The 19,072-nt window shown below is 40.5% G+C and overlaps 1 protein-coding gene across 1 annotated transcript in view; it reads left to right on the top strand.

Moving 5' to 3' along the window:
* Positions 1-13,009: 13,009 nt before the first annotated feature.
* LOC134532303 (acetylcholinesterase-like) overlaps positions 13,010-19,072 on the top strand; it is a gene marked incomplete at its 3' end in the record, with an annotated part of 173,833 nt that continues 167,770 nt past the window's right edge. The window contains exon 1 of the mRNA XM_063368722.1: positions 13,010-14,274. Within this exon, the coding sequence (XP_063224792.1) occupies positions 13,025-14,274 (1,250 nt within the window). The remainder of the gene's footprint in view (positions 14,275-19,072) is intronic.

Here is a 19,072-nt window from a genome sequence, read left to right on the forward strand (position 1 = left end):
ACCATCCTGAAACCCTGCTCTCCATTCGCCCATTCCGCTGCTCCGCGCTGCTTTATATCTCATTCGGTTTAACTTTTTTCATTTCCCTGCGCTTATTGATCGCCGTTTTTCCCCCCTCGCCCCACCCCTCCCGTACATTCTCCACGTCCCTTGTATCTCTCTCTCTCTCTCTCTCTCTCTATCTCTCTCTCTCTCTCTCAGCGAGTTAAGGGTCCTAGATGGAGTTTTCAGAGGCTGTATTTCAGCGCTGTGCGACGGCTGTGGATAATGCGTATCGTTCACATTCTTTTTTTGTATATATTATATTTTTTTTCTTTTTGAGCCTGAAACGAATTTACCCATGAGCTGCTCCAATGTGAGGATCCTGTTAGTATAAGAAGATACGGATGTAGCTAAACTTGAACTGCAGGGTTTCTGGAGGTTTGATAAAATGAGATATATATATTTTTCCTCCAGTTACAGTCAACTCTCCTTTCCTTTTCGTTATTTTCATAAAAATGTTTTATTTAAAAACTAATGATATTTAATCTCTTTGTCTTTAAAAATTTGATTTTAACTGAACATGTTGGGTACTTATTCACCAGCCAGTCTAAATTAACTAAATAAATAATTATTTCCTATTTAGTAGTTGTGTTATCGCTTATCATCACGTTTTTTGCGATGATTTTGTATCTAGTCTGTTATTTTCGCGCGTATATTGTTTCTCATTTTAAATTTATTTTTTGTAGGTTCTGTGAATAATTAAATTACATTGAACTGTAATGTTTTGTTTCAAAATGGTATGGACAAATAAATTTACTTCATAATATAATAATTTAAAGTATGTGTTTTTTTTTAATTTCAAGTAATGTAAATTTACCTTAATTGTCCATTAAAGATAAAAAAATTGTATTAAAAATTGTCAAAATTGTATTTTAAGATTATACCTTGGTATTCCAGTTATAAAATAAGACCACCTGTACAAACAAACTTAAAACAAACAAGTTGACAGAATCTTCTGACACAAATATTTTTAAAGCATGCAGTTCTGAAAGCAGCTGGGAAATAAGAACTAGATTATCCTGCATGCCATTCCAGGTTCCGATGTTTACCGCTGGAAAATTGCAACATTTCTCCAGTGATGGGAAAAACGATTCAATTGACAGAATCGATTAATTTAAATATTCGTTCAGAAGATTCGTTCATATATATTATAAGAATATATTATCAGAGTATACAATTGAACAAACACCTACAGCAGCATCCCTTAAACAAGGCACTCAAAACAGGATGACTCAACATTCAACATTTGACGAAAAATTGAATCTTTTGTTTTGAGTAAAAAGTGTAACAATGAAATAAATGGATGGAGGCATTGTAGCCAAGTGGAGGCATTGTAACCACATGTAGCCCAAATGCAGATGAAATCATTGTAGCCCGATAGAGCCAAAATTCAGATGGAGGCATAGTAGCCAGATGGAGGCATTGTAGCCAGATATAATTAAATGCACATGGAGGCATTGTAGTCAGATAGAGCTAAATGCAGATGTAGGCAATGTAGCCAGCTAGAGGCATTGTAGCCAGATAAAGACAAATGCAGAAAAAGGTACTGTAGCCGATGGAGGCATCGACAACAGGATCCTGCTCATCCCAAGATTCTTAACTCATTCACCAAAACAAGTGGCTGGCCTTGTTTCCTGGCAGGTTATCGTAATCTGGTCGGCTCGGATGCCTCAAATTCCAGATGTCTAGCTGTATTCTGACTGTTTTCAAAAAAAAATGTGCGTGAACACATTTAAAATTCTATCGCACAAAAAATTTAGTAAACAAAAGCCAGGCAGTCCATGAATAATAATTGTAACCCGGCTCTTGTAGAGTCACTAACACCCTTTTCATGTTAACGTCAATTTTTTTTTTATTAGTTAACGTTTGTACTTGTGAACACGCGAACTTTGCGATTACTGATTACTGTGACTCCCGACGTCATTAGTCAAATTTACGTAAGAATCAGACGTGCCTGTTCATGTTCTTTCTGCGTTTTATACTCCGAGCAATTGACTCTCAAAGAACCGATTATTTGCGTAGCGAGCTAATCACGTGCTTCGCTCAAAGATTCGTTCGTTTCGAACGCATCTTTCCCGAATGACACATCGCTACTCCAGAGGAGGCGGCTGGTTGATTAGGTTGAGGGCAAGGGAGAGGAGAGAAAGTAAATCTGAAACTGCGACCACACTTCCGCGGAGGATGTCCCTCCGGGAAGGCGAAACGCGAAAGAACCTTCTCCCCGCGCGCGCGTTGACCTTCGGATGGAAAACAGACTGAAACTTCCCCCCACGGGATCGCAACCAGTATTGCCAACCTTCGAAACTCTTCGTTCCCACCTCCGACCGCCCTTCACCTCCCAATTTTCACCTCCCACCCTTTTATCGAGGCCCCAGGTGAGGTGCCCTTTGCCTTCGCCGAACATTCCTTTCGCCCCTCGGATTCAACTTGGTGCTCACTTCTGAAGAGTTTTGCTTTATCTCTCTCTCTCTCTCTCTCTCTCTCTCTCTCGTGCACCACTTCGGGCGGAAGACGTGTTTCTGGTCTTCTTCGCGGGAACTTCAATGCCACGCCTCTCTCAGGACCAATATCGGAACCTACTCGCGAAAGGTGGCGGGTCGGGCGGAGAGAAAAGTTTCATCTGGTGATGGCATCTCTACATCACCGTGATGAACTCCGACCAGGATATCTTCCCCGGGCCGTCTTCGCCGGGACACGCCCCAGGGGCCAACTTTCCCCGGACCCTTTTCCGGGACTCGGAGCCCGCCTTCCGAGTTGATTGAACTCCTGGGGGGGGGGGGGGGGGGAGCGCGCCCTCTGGAGCCCGCCTCCAACTATCCTCCCGCGTCGCTCCCGATCCGGGAAACTATTTATTAAATAACTAACAAACTCCCTTTGCCCGGGAAACATATCATCTGGCGTGGCAACATCTCAGACTTCTGGATGCGGCATTCGGCAGGAGTGATTCTGTGAAGTTGCGTGGAACGGAAATGCATGACCACGGTGCTACCACGAATGGTAGTGAATTTTAAAAAGATGGGCAGTATTCTAATAAAATTCCTCAACGTAAATTGGGTCCAAAGCCCGGGGTTTAGTTTTTTTTTTTTTTTTTCAAGTTTCGTTACATAGTTTAACCTTTCGTGTTGCAAATGGAATGATTCTACAGTCGACTTAGCTACTCCTGCAACGAATTTTGGTGGCGGGTGCGGAAACTAAGTGTGATTCTCGTCAAGAAATGTAGTTTAAAGCACATTTTTCGTGTATTTATCACGTTCGACATTATTTTTAATAATTCTGTATTAGCCTCCGTGTCCTAGTTTCGTATTATAATTTTTGTTGCAACATGAGAACCTATGAAATTGCTCGTCACCTAGAATTTAACGAGGGCTGTTTTTTTTTAACCTCAGATGTGCTATAAAAAAAGAAAAATTTAGATAACAAAAAAATTTTATCACCAAAAGTACAGCAGGGTCTTACTTATTTTTCGACATAATCACCAAAACAAGCACTATCGAAAGATTTGCGAATAATGCGGTAAAATGCGCCGCGTGATTAGTCCACCCGCCTCACAGCGGTGTCGTGAGGGAGAGGGAGATCCAGGCGCTGGCCCTGTATCTCTATTCACTGGCGGCTAATTTCTAAGAAAGCTCCGAGAAGCTTGTGTCAATATTTGAAAAATGCCTCGTTGGTTTGGGTGAGTATGTACAAAAATTAGTAAGACACTGCTGTACTTTTGGTGATGAAATTATTTCGTTACGTAAATTTGTATTTTTTAAGGTCCATCGGATGTTGAAAAAAAAAACAGCCTTCGTATGTTACTCAACTCTGGCGAGTACTGAAAAAATCACTCACAATTTTTTTTTAAAATTACATATCTCACCATTTAACTAAGTAAAATAACCACTTGCTTGTATATAATCCAAGTATTTAAGCTAAAGTCAACGACCATTAAAAGAAAATGTACACTTACCAAACTTCTGTGTGCAAGACAACGTACTAGCGTTTGAAATACATACAGTATATATTTGAGTAATGTAGTATAGATTTCTTATTTTCCTAGTTTCCTTCCGGTTAAATAATAGTAAACATCTGTAACTAATGTCGGGTAATGAGTACTTAAATATTTTTATATTTAAAATTCATGTTGTTAAATACATTATACAAATTAAATCAAAGCAAATTATGTACAACAGACTTGTATTTCGTGAAACTCACGTGTCATTAAAATTGAGAAGAAAAAAACGTAAGTAATATTACTTGATCCTGTAGACAGCGATAAATTCTAAAAAGTGATTTCATTTTGTGTCACTTGTGGTAAGGTACATATTCAATGATAAGTTTTCTCCCCAATACCCACGGAAAAATCTAGACGTGTGCAAAGGAAATTTTAAAACTTTATATCAAATACTTAACTCATAAAGAATGTTTGGTTCCGAAAATTTTTACATTTGAAAATTCAGTTTAAGTAGACATTCTGCTGCAGTGCCTAACATGATAAGTATCATGCAACCATCTGGTAGCTGAGCGTAATATCCAGTATGTATATGTGTTTTGCTACATGTGTGCAATGCATGTAACCTTCACTGCATGCGCTCGCACACATACTTGCAATATAAGTGCTCACCAAAGCTGGTTTCTTGTAGGACAAGTGCTTGTGTCACCACGGTTGCAGACGCTGAAGGCGTGTGGGCATTGCAAGTTATCTGCACAACAGGCACTCGTGTCACGCTGGCTGCCTACACTGCAGGCGCGGCATGCCCTGTGTGTTGCCTATACAACAGGCACTCGAGCTACGCTGGCTGCCTACACTGCAGGCGCTGCGTGCCCTGTGTGTTGCCTATACAACAGGCACTCGAGCCACGCTAGCTGCCTACACTGCAGGCGCGGCATGCCCTGTGTGTTGCCTATACAACAGGCACTCGAGCCACGCTGGCTGCCTACACTGCAGGCGAGGCGTGCCATGCCCTATGTGTTGCCTATACAACAGGCGCATGAGCTGGGCCTGTGTTGCAGGCCAATGGCGCGGCCGGCCGTGGTGGTGGTGGCGCTGCTGGCGTGCCTGCCCCCCGCCGCCCCCAAGGCGCACCACGCGCACCGCGGCAACCGCCCGCCCCCGGCGCCGCCGCTCTCGCTGTCCCTGGCGCTGTCGCGGGAGGCGGGCAGCGGCGAGGGCGTGCTGGACGGCTTCGGCGACTTCGGGGGCGGCGTGGACTGGCGCCCGCCCCCGCCGCCGCCGCACGAGGACCCGCTCGTCGTGGAGATCAACAAGGGGCGGGTGCGCGGCGTGACGCTGACCGCCGCCACGGGCAAGCAGGTGGACGCGTGGCTGGGCATCCCCTACGCGCAGAGGCCCGTAGGTGAGGCGACCTCGCGTCTCTGCCAAGTCCTTCCTGCATCCACATTGCCAGCTCAGCGACACCCCTCAACCCACTTCTCTTGTAACATCATCTATGGTTTTTAAAACAAAAGAATATGCCACTTAAAAAAACATACTTCCTGTGGTGTTTACCTTTAAAAAAAGCAAACATAACAGTTTAAAAAACTCAAATATAAAAAAATACTCGAATATACTTTTTCATTCAGACTTGTATATCATCAAATATTGCAAATTTACACAGTTGTAAATTATTTTAAAATTATAATAATTGTAAAAAAAAATCTGAAATTGCGTTCCATCTAAGTTTAGAATGGTGGCAAGACTCTGGACTCGCCTTCCAGAAGTACCCGTGTTTCTAAACCCGGCAAGGCCATTTTAAGTTTTGATGTTCCGCGTTTTTTACAAGCAGTTCCGATATCCCTGAGTGGTGTCGTTGAGTTTCGCGTCTTCAATGACACGCTGTAAACGAGATGAAAATACCTACTCTAAAAAAGTAAAAAAGAAATTATAATTTGTTCTTTAATTAATTGAGAGATGGTTTTTATTTCATAAAAATATATGATAACAGCTGACTTAATTTTTTTTGCTAATTCTTTAGTTAATTTACAATATTTGTTAACTAAAAACACCAAAAATAGCTCCCGAGCCTAATCGTGATAATGAAAAAAAAATTAATTGATTTTAAATTTTCATAATAATGGTGTGTAACCGTGGAATAAACTTTCGCCTTTCTTTTGTTTTTCAACTCTTTGGCATTTTCAATTTTTCAGAGTAGGAAAACATTTTATGCTTTTAAAACTAGTAAATGGTGAAATTTCATAAATACGAAAAACCATTGTGAACATTTATTTTACCACGCCAGTTTGTAGTGAAATTATTGTTTTAATTTAATATTTTATTATTTATTAAAAATTTATGATTTTTTTGGTATTATTTTTCAAAGTTGGAGCAAATATGAATAAAACTAAGCAGTGCATAGTCATGAAAATCTTATTATAGAAGTTTAAATGAATATATTCAAGATAAGTGTTGTTTCGTTTTTTTTAATTAGCTGGGGAAAATATTTTAAAAGGATTTTAGGAATTAATTTTGCTTGGTTTGCTCTTTTTTATTTAAGTGGTAGTTTCCGTTAAATTCAATAGTATCTACTATACGAAGCCATACATTGCACAAATCCTTTTTTAACAAACCCGAATACTTTACTTCGTATTTTCTTTAATTGAAAAATATAATTAGCTTGTTAAAAGCGTGATGTAAATATATCAAGTCGTGTAACGTAAATACGTAGGCATTTTAAAATGAAAAAAAAATCTTGATTTTCATTGTTACTTCAATTGGACGTAGTTATGCAAAAAGGAACCAACGCACATGAAACATATTCTGAGTATTTTGAAGTTAAAGTTAATTATAAATTGTAATTCTCGTATTGATAACATAATATGGGTATAATTTTAATGGTCTAGTATAAATACTGATATAATAATAGCAACAACGGTACGATCAACCTAGTACTATTTTAATTTATTTTCAAATAAAATATAGCAAAATTGTGGGTTGGTTCCTTTTTGCATAACTAGGTCCAATTGATAACAGACATTACGTGTCAGGTTATGATTGTTAGGTCTGAGTCATTATTGAGGCATGCTGTTTGCAAGCACAGTAGGGACTGACGCATTACTGCTCAAGCCTAATTAACCGTGAAGCTAAAAAATATTAAGTTACAAGAAACGTTCACAAAAGAATTTGTGCATCATAGGATTTCGCTAGTGGAAGTCCTACTGCTGAAGTTAAAGCCTATATAGTAGATATATTTGTATAGGTTGGATAAATGTTTGGTCTTAGCTGAGCTCGGTAAAACTATTATTTGTGTATGGTACAATCTATACTAATAATAAAATTCTCAAGCTTGATAAAACTTTTGTAAATTGTATTAATACATGATTTTAAATTACTGTTTCTATTATTTTTAACACAAATATATAATTTTCGAAATTTCTATTTTGTTTGTACGTCACTCTAAAACTACTAAGGATTTCGTTTTAACATTTTTTATTGGTAGCTTCTCAAGAAAACTTAAACATAGGGCTGTATTTCATCATGTATTTTTTATTTTTTTCACTGAATGGAGCTCAGGCTAGCTAGAAAGCATTAGCTATATTTTACATAAATTTACGTAGTGAACTGAGAGCTATTTCTGATAAAATGCTAGGATCGTGTTCTTTAAGAAAACAAAACTTAAACATTTCTTAAGTGATTCACAATGTTATGGTCTGCGTGAATATACATTATTAAAAAAAAATCTCATTGATCAAGGAAATTCCCTAAGAAATAAGTTGCCAAAATATTTTTGTGTACCTAAAAAAAAAAGGAATAGCATAAATTATATAAAACATCCCAACACAATGTATAAAGCTAAGGGTTCACACAAACAAGTAATTATACTATGTTGTCCTAAATCGTGTTCCTATTTATCAACCCATGTTCATGTATTAATACATACAAGAGTACTATTATGTATTAATACTAGCATACTCTAATAAAGATATTCACATAAATGTTTTTATAAATTAGATAAACCAAAGTTTTATTTATAATAACAACAGATTTAATAAAACATGGCAATAATTAATTATTTATAAATATTACGTTCGCATTATGTTAGATAATTATTACATGTTAACTGTCTACCTTCTATGTACTAATAATTAATATTATTATCTTAGTTAATAATATAAATACTTTCAGCATTGCTGCCAAGTTTGTGGCGCAAAGACAATATTTTAGACGATGTTTTAAACTCTAACACTGTTTTAAGTTTGCTAAATTTATGGGAGCGACTTTTTGGCTTGCAAGGGAGCACGATAGTTTCAGCTTTTTTTTTCAGCAATTGAATAGCGAGCCGTGCCTTAGTTTGCCACATTCTGGCCGATCTCAGGTGAAGTTGTATATTGAATCGAATCCACAGCAACACAGTTAACACGCCATGTAGTTTTTTCATTAAAAACGATTTTTTTATATATTTTCGTATTAATATATATATAAGAAATAATTTTCACTTGCACATTATTAAAATAAATTAAATTTTTTTAGTAAAAATATTCGGGTGTATTAAATTAAAGTGTTTGTTTTATTCATATTTTTTCTTCAACGTGTGCCTCAGACGCCTTGCAACGAACCAGTTAATTATATTAAAGATGTTAAAGACTCTAATTGAATGATTGTGCATATTGAGTTAAACTGTTGGTGTGTTGCAAATGAACAATGTGCAGCGCCAGTGAATTAAGGCTCGCCGGGACGGGAAGCATATCATTTCACAGACGAGAGAGCCACACTCGAAGTTCCCCGAAGTTCATGCTCGCTTTTTTTCCCCCGTTCTATCGCATTGTATAAACCGGCGTGGCATTAAATTTTGCTGTCGATTAGGATAGGTTAGCTACATTATAAATACTTCAAAACATTTGTGGATGGTTAGTTATATTAGGTAAGTATAGCTACATTGAAAAATACTGTAAAATCATTTTATGGTTGCTTAGCAAATAACTTTTTTAATATGTAGCTATCCGGGGCAAGGAAACCGTTTACATGATTTCACAGTATCTTTAATGTAGCTATCCTAACCAAATCAACCGTCCACATGTTTTAAAGTATTTATAATGTAGCTAACCTAACCTAATTGACCATTAGTAGAGACCTGAAAAATTCGCGGATTCATTCGGTGATAGGCTAGAATTCAAACACATATACCTCTTAGATGAATTTGCTATTGGCTTACTGTTCATCTGGACGAATCTCAACCAGTTATAAACCCTCAACCAAAGAAGGATCGAATCACAGACAAACCAGCTGAGACGACTTACAAGTCGGCAGCCAATGAACTTGCGTTATTTGCCCGAGTGTACAGGGGTATGTGCAGTCTATCCTGAAAGCCATCGAAACCGCGAATTTTGCAGGTCTCTAACCATTAGTATGGACATGCAAATTTCGCGAAAAGATTTCGAGACTAGATGAAAGTTAAAATACTATAGAATCGTCTGTGTTTCGTGATTGGGTGAGTTTCTCCCAGGTACATATCGAGTGTTACAACACCAATCACAGTAACTCAGTGCGGAAGCAAAAGCGTCCTGAGTGGCTCAGCCAAATAAGGCAACGACTTCTCTCGCAGACGACCGCCAATCACAAGGAAGAAACCACAGGTGCGGGTATACCTTGTTGCAGTCTAATAAGTTTTCAGATCTTTTCGCGAAAATTGCCTGCCCCTAACCATTAGTTATCATGAGTTACAATGAACAACAAAAACCCGAAGATGCACGATCGGGCGTTTGGCTCTCTCGTCTGTGAAAAGAAGTCTTCCCCGCCGTGATATTGGTCGCTCGGGTAGGGGGGAAAGGGGGTGTGTGAGGTGACGAGCGGTGAACAACACAAGTTTGTCGGAGGGAGCGGCAGTGCAGGGGGGAGCAGGCGACAGTCTCGCCTTGACCCCGATGCCGCGCGGGAGAGGGGTCACGATATTGATCCGCCGACTCCGGGGTCAGGGAGGGCTCTTTTCTGCAGCGGTGGCGCGTCCACGGGAAATGAAAGGGTTGGAGGGGGGCGGGGGTGGTTTGTATCTTCACCTCTCATCTCACGCCCTCCTTATTTTTTCCTTCCTCGAAAGGGCCGTGACTTGTTAGGGGATGGATCTTAAGGTGAGGGGCCAAAAAAAACCCAAACAGATACGAGGATCGAATAATGATCGTCTCAGCGTCCTATGTACGTTCGTGTCAGCGGAGCAAATTGATGAAATATTGCACCTTATTACTTCACAGTAAAAGAAAAATGTGCTTGTGCTTTTGTACACGTGTTAGAAATTATAATTTTTTTGGCGTTAGCAAATAAATTGTATAGTTAACGTTTTTCGTATCAAAGAGACTAAAAAATGAGTTAATATAATCTCACCATGTACGTTCAAACATAATTTTTCCGTGTTAAATTGTTTTATTTGTTCCCGGCTGGTGATTTAAAAGTAAACCCGAAGGAAACAAAATCGTAAAATTTGTGTTTGCTGGTTTCACCCTTAAAAAAGTACTAGTAGTTTTAACCGTCAGTTCAATATTTAAAATATATATATATGCTTATATTTTATACCAGCGACCCAAATCGGCTTTGCGCGGATGTGATCTGGTAATGTGACGTCATTTATATTTAATAAATAAGTACTTATAAATATCAAGTTCTCGAAAGTGTCCGGTGTTTCTCAAAATTTATGTACATACTAAACCGTAGTGCTCACGACTAAAGAATGTATTTTTTTAATGTTGACAACCTTTTTCTCTCACGAAACAACACAAACAGGTTTTGTTTAGACTTTTAATTAGGCCTTTTTTAAGACCTACAATTCTGTAGTATATTAAGTTGATGTATAATTCAGCGTAAGCTATCTAAACTCACATAAAGGGTCTTTTTACGACTTGTTTACAAATCATCGCGATTTCTCTACTATATTTATATTTAATATGAACTATACACATTCACTTTTCGGAATAAATCGTTTAGTTAATGATAGGGAAAACCGCATCAAAATCCATTGTGTAATTTAAAAGAAGTAGGCCTACAGACAGACGCGGATAGCGACTTTATTGTATACTATTTAGAGAAGATAAGCTTATATAAAATATGCTTGTATTAAAATGTATACGCTTGTATTTAAAAAAATATTTTTTTTTTCAATTTATCTTCACAAGAACATTTTTCATTAGTTTGAAAATAAACCACGTTCTTCATTCGAACATAGGGCGATGAAACACGCATGCGCATTGGAATTCCTGCTGTTACATTTCCGTTGCATAATGAGCGCGCATTTGTATGCGAACTGCAATCGTACTCCCAACGCGTCGAAAAAAGTAAAACTTAATACGCGATTTAACGCATTGACATTTTTTCCCCCTTTAAAACAAATTTGTACCCAGAAGTAAAAATCACTATGTTCTATTTTTGTTTACGAAAAATTGTTCGCAATATGTTTATAATGTAAATTTTTAGCTTTTTATAGTGGTATACAGTACTATGTTCAGCTAATATAAATAGCGGAAACAATCTCGTCCAGTTTCATGCAGAAGTGTATAAGACTACGGGACGTGATTATAAAACTTTCTCCCTGAAAAATTTACATATTTTGGGTTAGGGTGTTCTACACCTCTGCAGTACTAAAATGTTTATTGATTTCCGAGACTGTTATATTTGTTACCGAGACGTGCTTGTAAGTTTACAAAAGCATTACATAGAACAAAAAGTACCACAGTAATAATTGGAGTCGCTACATTTGTGACGAAAGTTAATAGGCTTCTTATTGTAGCTGGTTCAATACGTAATGAATGCAAAGCGACGCAATGAAAAGTTCAGCTTGGTGTGGTGTGAAAAGAACATAGTTTCTAATTAAAACTTCCTTTTACTTTGTTTTACAAGTTAATTCAATCATTATTTCGGGAAAAAAATATTATTATACTCATATCATCCCTTAAATAATATAAATTAATTCATGCAAACAATTAATTTTTATTTTAAAAAACGAAATTATTACTAGATTGACAATTAAAATACTTAATTTTTGGCATCTTATAACTAGATATATATTTTAAGGTACCTTATAATTAATATGAATTGAATAATTTTATGAATTTTAAAAATACATCAATTATTTTAAGTCCTAAAAAGTTCTTGAATTGAAGTATTAAACGTTATCAGGAGGTGCTATAAAGTGTTTCAAATTTCTGGAGCAGCAGAAACATATGTATGTTTGAAGGATGTCGTGGTAGTAAAATAATTGACCCTAAGTGGTAGCAACCTCAGTTCTAACCTAACAATATCTAAGATGTGAACTTCTAAGCTATTTCATGATGAAATGTTACGATAGTACTCTTTAACGTTACATTAATTTTCCTTCATTGACATTCACACTTTAATTGGTCTGTTTGAATTACAAACTTCAATGTACTGTAAAAAAATATGTATAAAATAAAAAAGAAATTCTTTACAAATTATTAATGAAATAATTTTTTTTTTTGCGAATTTTCAAATATAACAGCATAAATTGCACAACATTTGTTAGTGTATTGTACGTAGTTCATTTAAACACGCAAGTACTGAAGTCCTTAAAACGGCCATTGACGTTGATTTACATCATTTTGTGTACAGCACAAATAGAGCAATATTTCAGTTAAAGTATTTTTCTTAAAAAATGTTTTGGCAACTTTCTTTCGCATAATTTTCTTGTTGATCGCGCGCTCCATCTAATCAGAACAGGTTATGATTGTTTCCCTTGAGGCTGCTCGCTGTTGTTGGTGTGTGGTCAGAGAAGTGTCCGCCAGTGTCCGCCAGTGTCCGCCAGTGTCCGACAGTGTCCGACAGTGTCCGCCAGTGTCCGACAGTGTCCGACAGTGTCCGACAGTGTCCGACAGTGTCCGACAGTGTCCGACAGTGTCCACCAGTGTCCGACAGTGTCCGCCAGTGTCCGCCAGTGTCCGCCAGTGTCCGCCAGTGTCCGCCAGTGTCCGACAGTGTCCGACAGCGTGGTGTGTCGGCGCAGGCCCGCTGCGGTTCCGGCACCCGCGGCCCGTGGAGCGCTGGGAGAACGTGCTCAACGCCACCAAGATGCCCAACAGCTGCGTGCAGATCGTCGACACTGTGTTCGGCGACTTCGCGGGCGCCGACGTGTGGAACCCCAACACGCCGCTGTCCGAGGACTGCCTGTACGTGAACGTGGTGGTGCCGCGGCCGCGACCGCGCTCGGCCGCCGTCATGGTGTGGATCTTCGGCGGCGGCTTCTACTCGGGCACCGCCACGCTCGACGTCTACGACCACAAGACCCTGGTCTCCGAGGAGAACGTGATACTGGTGTCGATGCAGTACCGCCTCGCGTCGCTTGGGTTCCTGTTCTTCGACACGAGCGACGTGCCGGGCAACGCCGGCATGTTCGACCAGCTGATGGCGCTGCAGTGGGTGCGCGACAACATCCACCACTTCGGCGGCAACCCCAACAACGTGACCTTGTTCGGCGAGTCGGCGGGCGCCGTGTCCGTCAGCCTGCACCTGCTGTCCCCGCTGAGCCGCAACCTGTTCAGCCAGGCCATCATGGAGTCGGGGTCGCCGACGGTGCCCTGGGGCATCATCGACCGCGAGGAGAGCATCCTGCGCGGGCTGCGGCTCGCCGAGGCCGTGGGCTGCCCGCACTCGCGCTCCGACGTGCGCGCCGTCGTCGCCTGCCTGCGCACCAAGAACGCCACGGACCTGGTGAACAACGAGTGGGGGACCCTGGGAATCTGCGAGTTCCCCTTCGTGCCCGTCATCGACGGCGCCATGCTGGACGAGAGCCCGCACGAGTCGCTCAAGGCCAAGAACTTCAAGAAGACCAACATCCTGACGGGCTCCAACACGGAGGAGGGCTACTACTTCATCCTGTACTACCTGACGGAGCTCTTCAGGAAGGAGGAGAACGTGTACGTGAGCCGCGAGGAGTTCCTGCAGGCGGTGCGCGAGCTCAACCCCTACGTGAACAACGTGGCGCGGCAGGCCATCGTGTTCGAGTACACCGACTGGCTCAACCCCAACGACCCGATCAAGAACCGCGACGCCCTGGACAAGATGGTGGGCGACTACCACTTCACGTGCAACGTGAACGAGTTCGCGCACCGCTACGCCGAGGCGGGCAGCAACGTGTACATGTACTACTTCAAGCACCGCTCGGCGAACAACCCCTGGCCGTCGTGGACAGGCGTGATGCACGCAGACGAAATCAACTACGTGTTCGGCGAGCCGCTGGACGCGAGCAAGAACTACCTGCCGCAGGAGGTGGAGCTGAGCCGCCGCATCATGCGCTACTGGGCCAACTTCGCCAAGACGGGGTGAGTGTCTCCTAGGCTGGTGTCTCCTAGCCTAGTGACCCTTAGCCTAGTGTCTCCTAGCCTGGTGTCTCCTAGCTCATAGCTCCTAGTTCCTGGCTGCTAGCTTAGTGTCTCCTAGCCTGGTGTCTCCTAGCCTAGTGTCTCCTAGCCTAGTGTCTCCTAGCTCATAGCTCCTAGCCTGGTGTCTCCTAGCCTATTGTCTCCTAGCCTAGTGTCTCCTAGCCTAGTTTCTGCTAGCCTAGTATCTCCTAGCCTAGTGTCTCCTAGCTCATAGCTCCTAGTTCCTAGTTCCTGACTGCTAGCCTAGTGTCTCCTAGCCTAGTGTCTGCTAGCCTAGTGTCTCCTAGCTCATAGCTCCTAGTCCCTGGCTGCTAGACAGGCGCCTCTGTGTCTTGAAAGCAGCAGGCATCCAACAGTTTAACGTGAAAAATCAATGATAAAGTCCTTCCTGCACGTACGCATCCTACTCACATTAATATGTAGTAAAACATGTTTATCGTCACCGTTCAGACCAAGGCTTTGAGACAAAACTGAAAACTACGGTAATTCCTACGGTGTAAAATATGTCCTGTCTTTTTGTTGACACTCGCGAATTTTTTAAACGATGAAGAATAATATAAACTGATGGTTAAACGAGTAACAGTCAATGTTAGTTTTACTATACCTATATTTATCGCATAATTATTGTTGCCCTCTAACTATTTCAGCTATGGTTGGTCCTATTAAAAACTTATTCAGACAAAATAATATACGTTCAAATGAAAGTGATATTTTCCATATTATTGGAGTTACAGCAATGTTTTGATGTTTCTGTTTTTTTTTTTTCATAAACCTTCCCCATTTCTACCCCTATGGTCGTATTTTGCACATTTTTGAGTTGATTATTTTGTGGTCTATGGACCATGAAACAAAATAAAAACTATATAAAAAATTTCCAGAATGTATATTCGAATAGATTGATTGGGTATTCGTGAATATGTTAGTATGCATACATTTAAAGAAAAGTTAATTTTTTTTTTCATTTTTTATACAATTTTAAAGTTGTATTCCGAGCGTGATGAAATTTTGCAGTATTGACTTTCAAAACAAGAGGAATGTCACTGTCTACACAAGATTCCTGAAAACTACCCCTATTACCCGTTCCACCCCTTAAAAAGGAATTTTGGTACTTCTTGGTTAAATGTACAGCTAACTTTTAAAATAAGAGGGATACTATTATCGGCTACATCTAAATGTGAAATAAATAAATAAAATATGGCAACGTCCTTTATAGAAACAAATCTAAATTAAATTACTGAGTATGAAGTAAAGAAGTTACATACTGTAATGATTAATCATTTTAAATAATGAATATTTTATATATAATACTATTTTACAAGCATTTTTGTAAATATTAAACACTAATTTTCTAAAATAGGTGCTCTTCTAAAATATTTTAAAAATTTCTGAAAATCGTATTTTTAAATTTCTCTCAATATATTTAATATCTGCTAAACAGCATTGCGATATTTTTTTTGTAGTATAATAATCGTTCACTGTTTTGAACAGTTGATGCAGTTAGGTTAACTACATTTCAAATGCTGTATAACGTTGTAAATGTTTTGTTAGTTTAACTTAGCGACATTAGAATAACTCACATCTAGTCTCGAAAACCATCAATTTTTTTTTTTTAATTTGAAATGAAGGAAGTCGCGTGTTTGGAAAACTCCCCGCAGTCACGGCGCGGTGGCGAATGGACTCAGAGTCGCGGAACGACATCGCTCTCCGCCGTGATTGCGACGCGGGGTGCTTCAGTAAACGCGAGGCCGGGATAAAGAACATGTTGGGAAGAGGGGGGAGAAAGCGCACCAACCAGAGTCGCCCTCTAGAGGGACGGCCTGTGCCTGACCGTCATGGAGACTGGCGCATTATAATATCTGATGAGCCGCCGGGTTGCGCCGGGCTGTTCCCCCAGCGGCGCGCGCCGCAGCCCGGGACTATTTCCTGCGCGCATGAATAACTCGCCGGCCGCGGCGGAGGAAGACGGGTCGAGAGGCCGCGGATGCGGAAGGGGTTTTGAGGGTGGTAGATGAGGGACGTGTGTTGCTTGCGGGAGCAGAAAGTGACGCGCCTTCCATTTTCCTTCCTTATGAGGCGTTCGCGAAACATCCTGCTCTCTGCGGCATAGCGTGATCCATGTTGTGAATTCGCGTGAGCTAATTCAACATGTGCAGTGCGAGCCAAATAGTTAATAATGTTCGCAGGCTTTCGCGGCCATTGTCTGAAGTAGCTTGGCTTCTGGGTTGTAGCCGCGTTATTTGGCCGAAACGTCGGTGAATTATTCGCCAAGGACGCGGCTACAACCCAGAAGCCAAGCTACTTCGGAACCAAATAGTGTCGACTGGACGAGTCCCTGTTACACATCAATAGTCATGTCTTCATCTGCGTATCGCTTGTTCAAAGTTATCCGCCTTCTTGGCCACACCATACTGAAACGTAGGGCCATGTAGTTTTCGCGAAAAGATTTATAGACCAGCTTTGTGTTAAAACACTGTGGCATCGTCTGTGTTCCATGATTGGTTGTGTTTCTTTCCGTTGCATGTTTACTGTCGGTCCACAAATCACAGTCGTTCGTTGCGGAAGCCAACACGTTCTGACTGGCCCGGCCAAACAGGGCGATGGCTTCTCTTGCATCAGAAGGCAGTCAATTGCAAGGAAACAATCGCTAACGCGGACATAACTTTTTGCAGTCTAACGAGTGATCAGATTTATTTGCGAAAAACACCTGACCCCTACTGATACGTATTCGCGTCCCCCTAACTCCCCTTCCGTCCCTCACCCTTCGCTATTCTCCCCACATTTGACAGTTCGCAAGACAATAAGCCGGCACTAGAGCCTGTCATGTAGGCATTCACGGCTGTGTCGGCGGGTGATTGGTAGGTACCCGAAAAACTTAACAAGTTCAAACACACGCAGTAGTAGACCTTCAGTGATGGATCTGCATCAGTATACCTCGAGTGGTAGACCGGCAGTTGTATACCTGCAATGGCGGACTTGCAGTTTTAGACCTGTAGTGGTAGATTGTCAGTCGTGGGCCAGCAGCGGAAGATTTAAGGAGTAGTCCTGCACTGTTAGACCATTAGTAACAGTGCATTTTCTCCAATAGCTATAATTTGCTAATTGTCTCCTGTCCTCAAGATAAGACATTCTATTCTAGAATTACCATGATTGTTTTTCGATAGTTCGATTGCCACTAGATATTCATTCACAGCTTTGACCATCTTAGGGTATGTCAAAACAAATGTGTCCCAATTTTAACAAGTAGCGTAAATGTGCGAGTTCTTCGTAGTCCAGATTTTCGTTTGATGAATCTCCAATCTCCGGGTACCTAAAGTTAGAACCTACAGGAAGTGAATTTTGCACACGAAGGTTTGTATCAGATGCTAGAATAAAATAATTTGTTGACAATCACTGACTGGTTTGTATCTTTCCTATGGCTGACGTCAGTATAAGATGCTGATGAATTATTTGAACGGGCCAATACCAGTCCGTCAACAGTATTTTGGAGAGACCTAATTTGTATGCAACATGCAAGTGTGACTAGAAGAAAAAAAAATAAAATAAAATACGCGTATGCATACTGATATCACTACAATGTCTCGAATTCTACTTAGATTTGGAACCTTTTTGCAAAAAAACACTGCCCCTAGTGATTTCAAATCACCTCTTTGAAAAGCGTATTTCAATGACAATTTGGTTGCACGCAATTATTCTATTCTCATAAGTCCGGAAATGATATTTTCCTGTAATATTTTTGATATGTTCTTTAAATGTTTCGTGCAATGGGGTATTTTGAATTAATTCAATTTATTTGCACTGTTTGTCATTGAAAATTTTCAGGAAGACAAAATAATAAAGAAAAATTAACACATAAACTCACACAGAACAAGCGGACAGCAGTTGATGTTGAACAGTTGGACGTAACGATGATAACTAAAACAGGTATTATGGACAACACAAAGTCGACAGCACGGAGACGAACACAGTAGCTTTCCTATGACAAAACAGTTGAGACGTTTCGGGAACAGGCATCTGTGTTCGTCTATGCTGTAATTTTTTCATTACTAAATGCCTTCCATGGAATTCTTGTGCTGTCTGATATTCAAGTTTGAATGTGTTCGTCTGCGCGGTTGTCGTTGTGTTGTCAATAATACCTGCTTTAGTTTCTTACGTTGGGTCCATCTGTTTGACATCAGCTGATTTAGGCTTGTTCTTTGATCATTTTTATTTCTTATTTTGTATTCCTGATTTTTTTTTCCATGACAAACAGTGCAAAATAGCGTATGCCCAAAAATTGCATTATATCAATATTTATAATTCTCTCTATTCGCCTCCAAACTAAATTCGAGTTCGAAATACAACACATTAAAACACATTCTCGAATAATTCTAGTGCAATTGAAATAATGGACATTTGGTATCCATGTCAGAGAATTATATTTGAGTTTAGTTTTCAGTTGGTCCTCAGTCTGACACGTGTCGCGTCGTTATATTCCGATACAAGGTCCTATCTATGGGCACAGCTATGGGCATGTATTTTTCGCGAAATACTCTAATCGCTCATTAGACTGCAATAAGGTATGCCCTTGCTAGGGATTGTTCCGTTGTGATTGGCGGCCGTCTGCCAGAGACGCCATTGCTCTATTTGGCCAGGCCATTCAGGAAGCCTTTGCTCCCACACTGGCTGGCTGTGATTGGTGTTCTGACAGTAGGCATGTACCTGAAATAAAACCCATACAACCACGAAACACAGACAATGA

The sequence above is a fragment of the Bacillus rossius genome, chromosome 5 (assembly GCF_032445375.1).
Source record: "Bacillus rossius redtenbacheri isolate Brsri chromosome 5, Brsri_v3, whole genome shotgun sequence".
Taxonomy (NCBI): Eukaryota; Metazoa; Arthropoda; class Insecta; order Phasmatodea; family Bacillidae; genus Bacillus; species Bacillus rossius.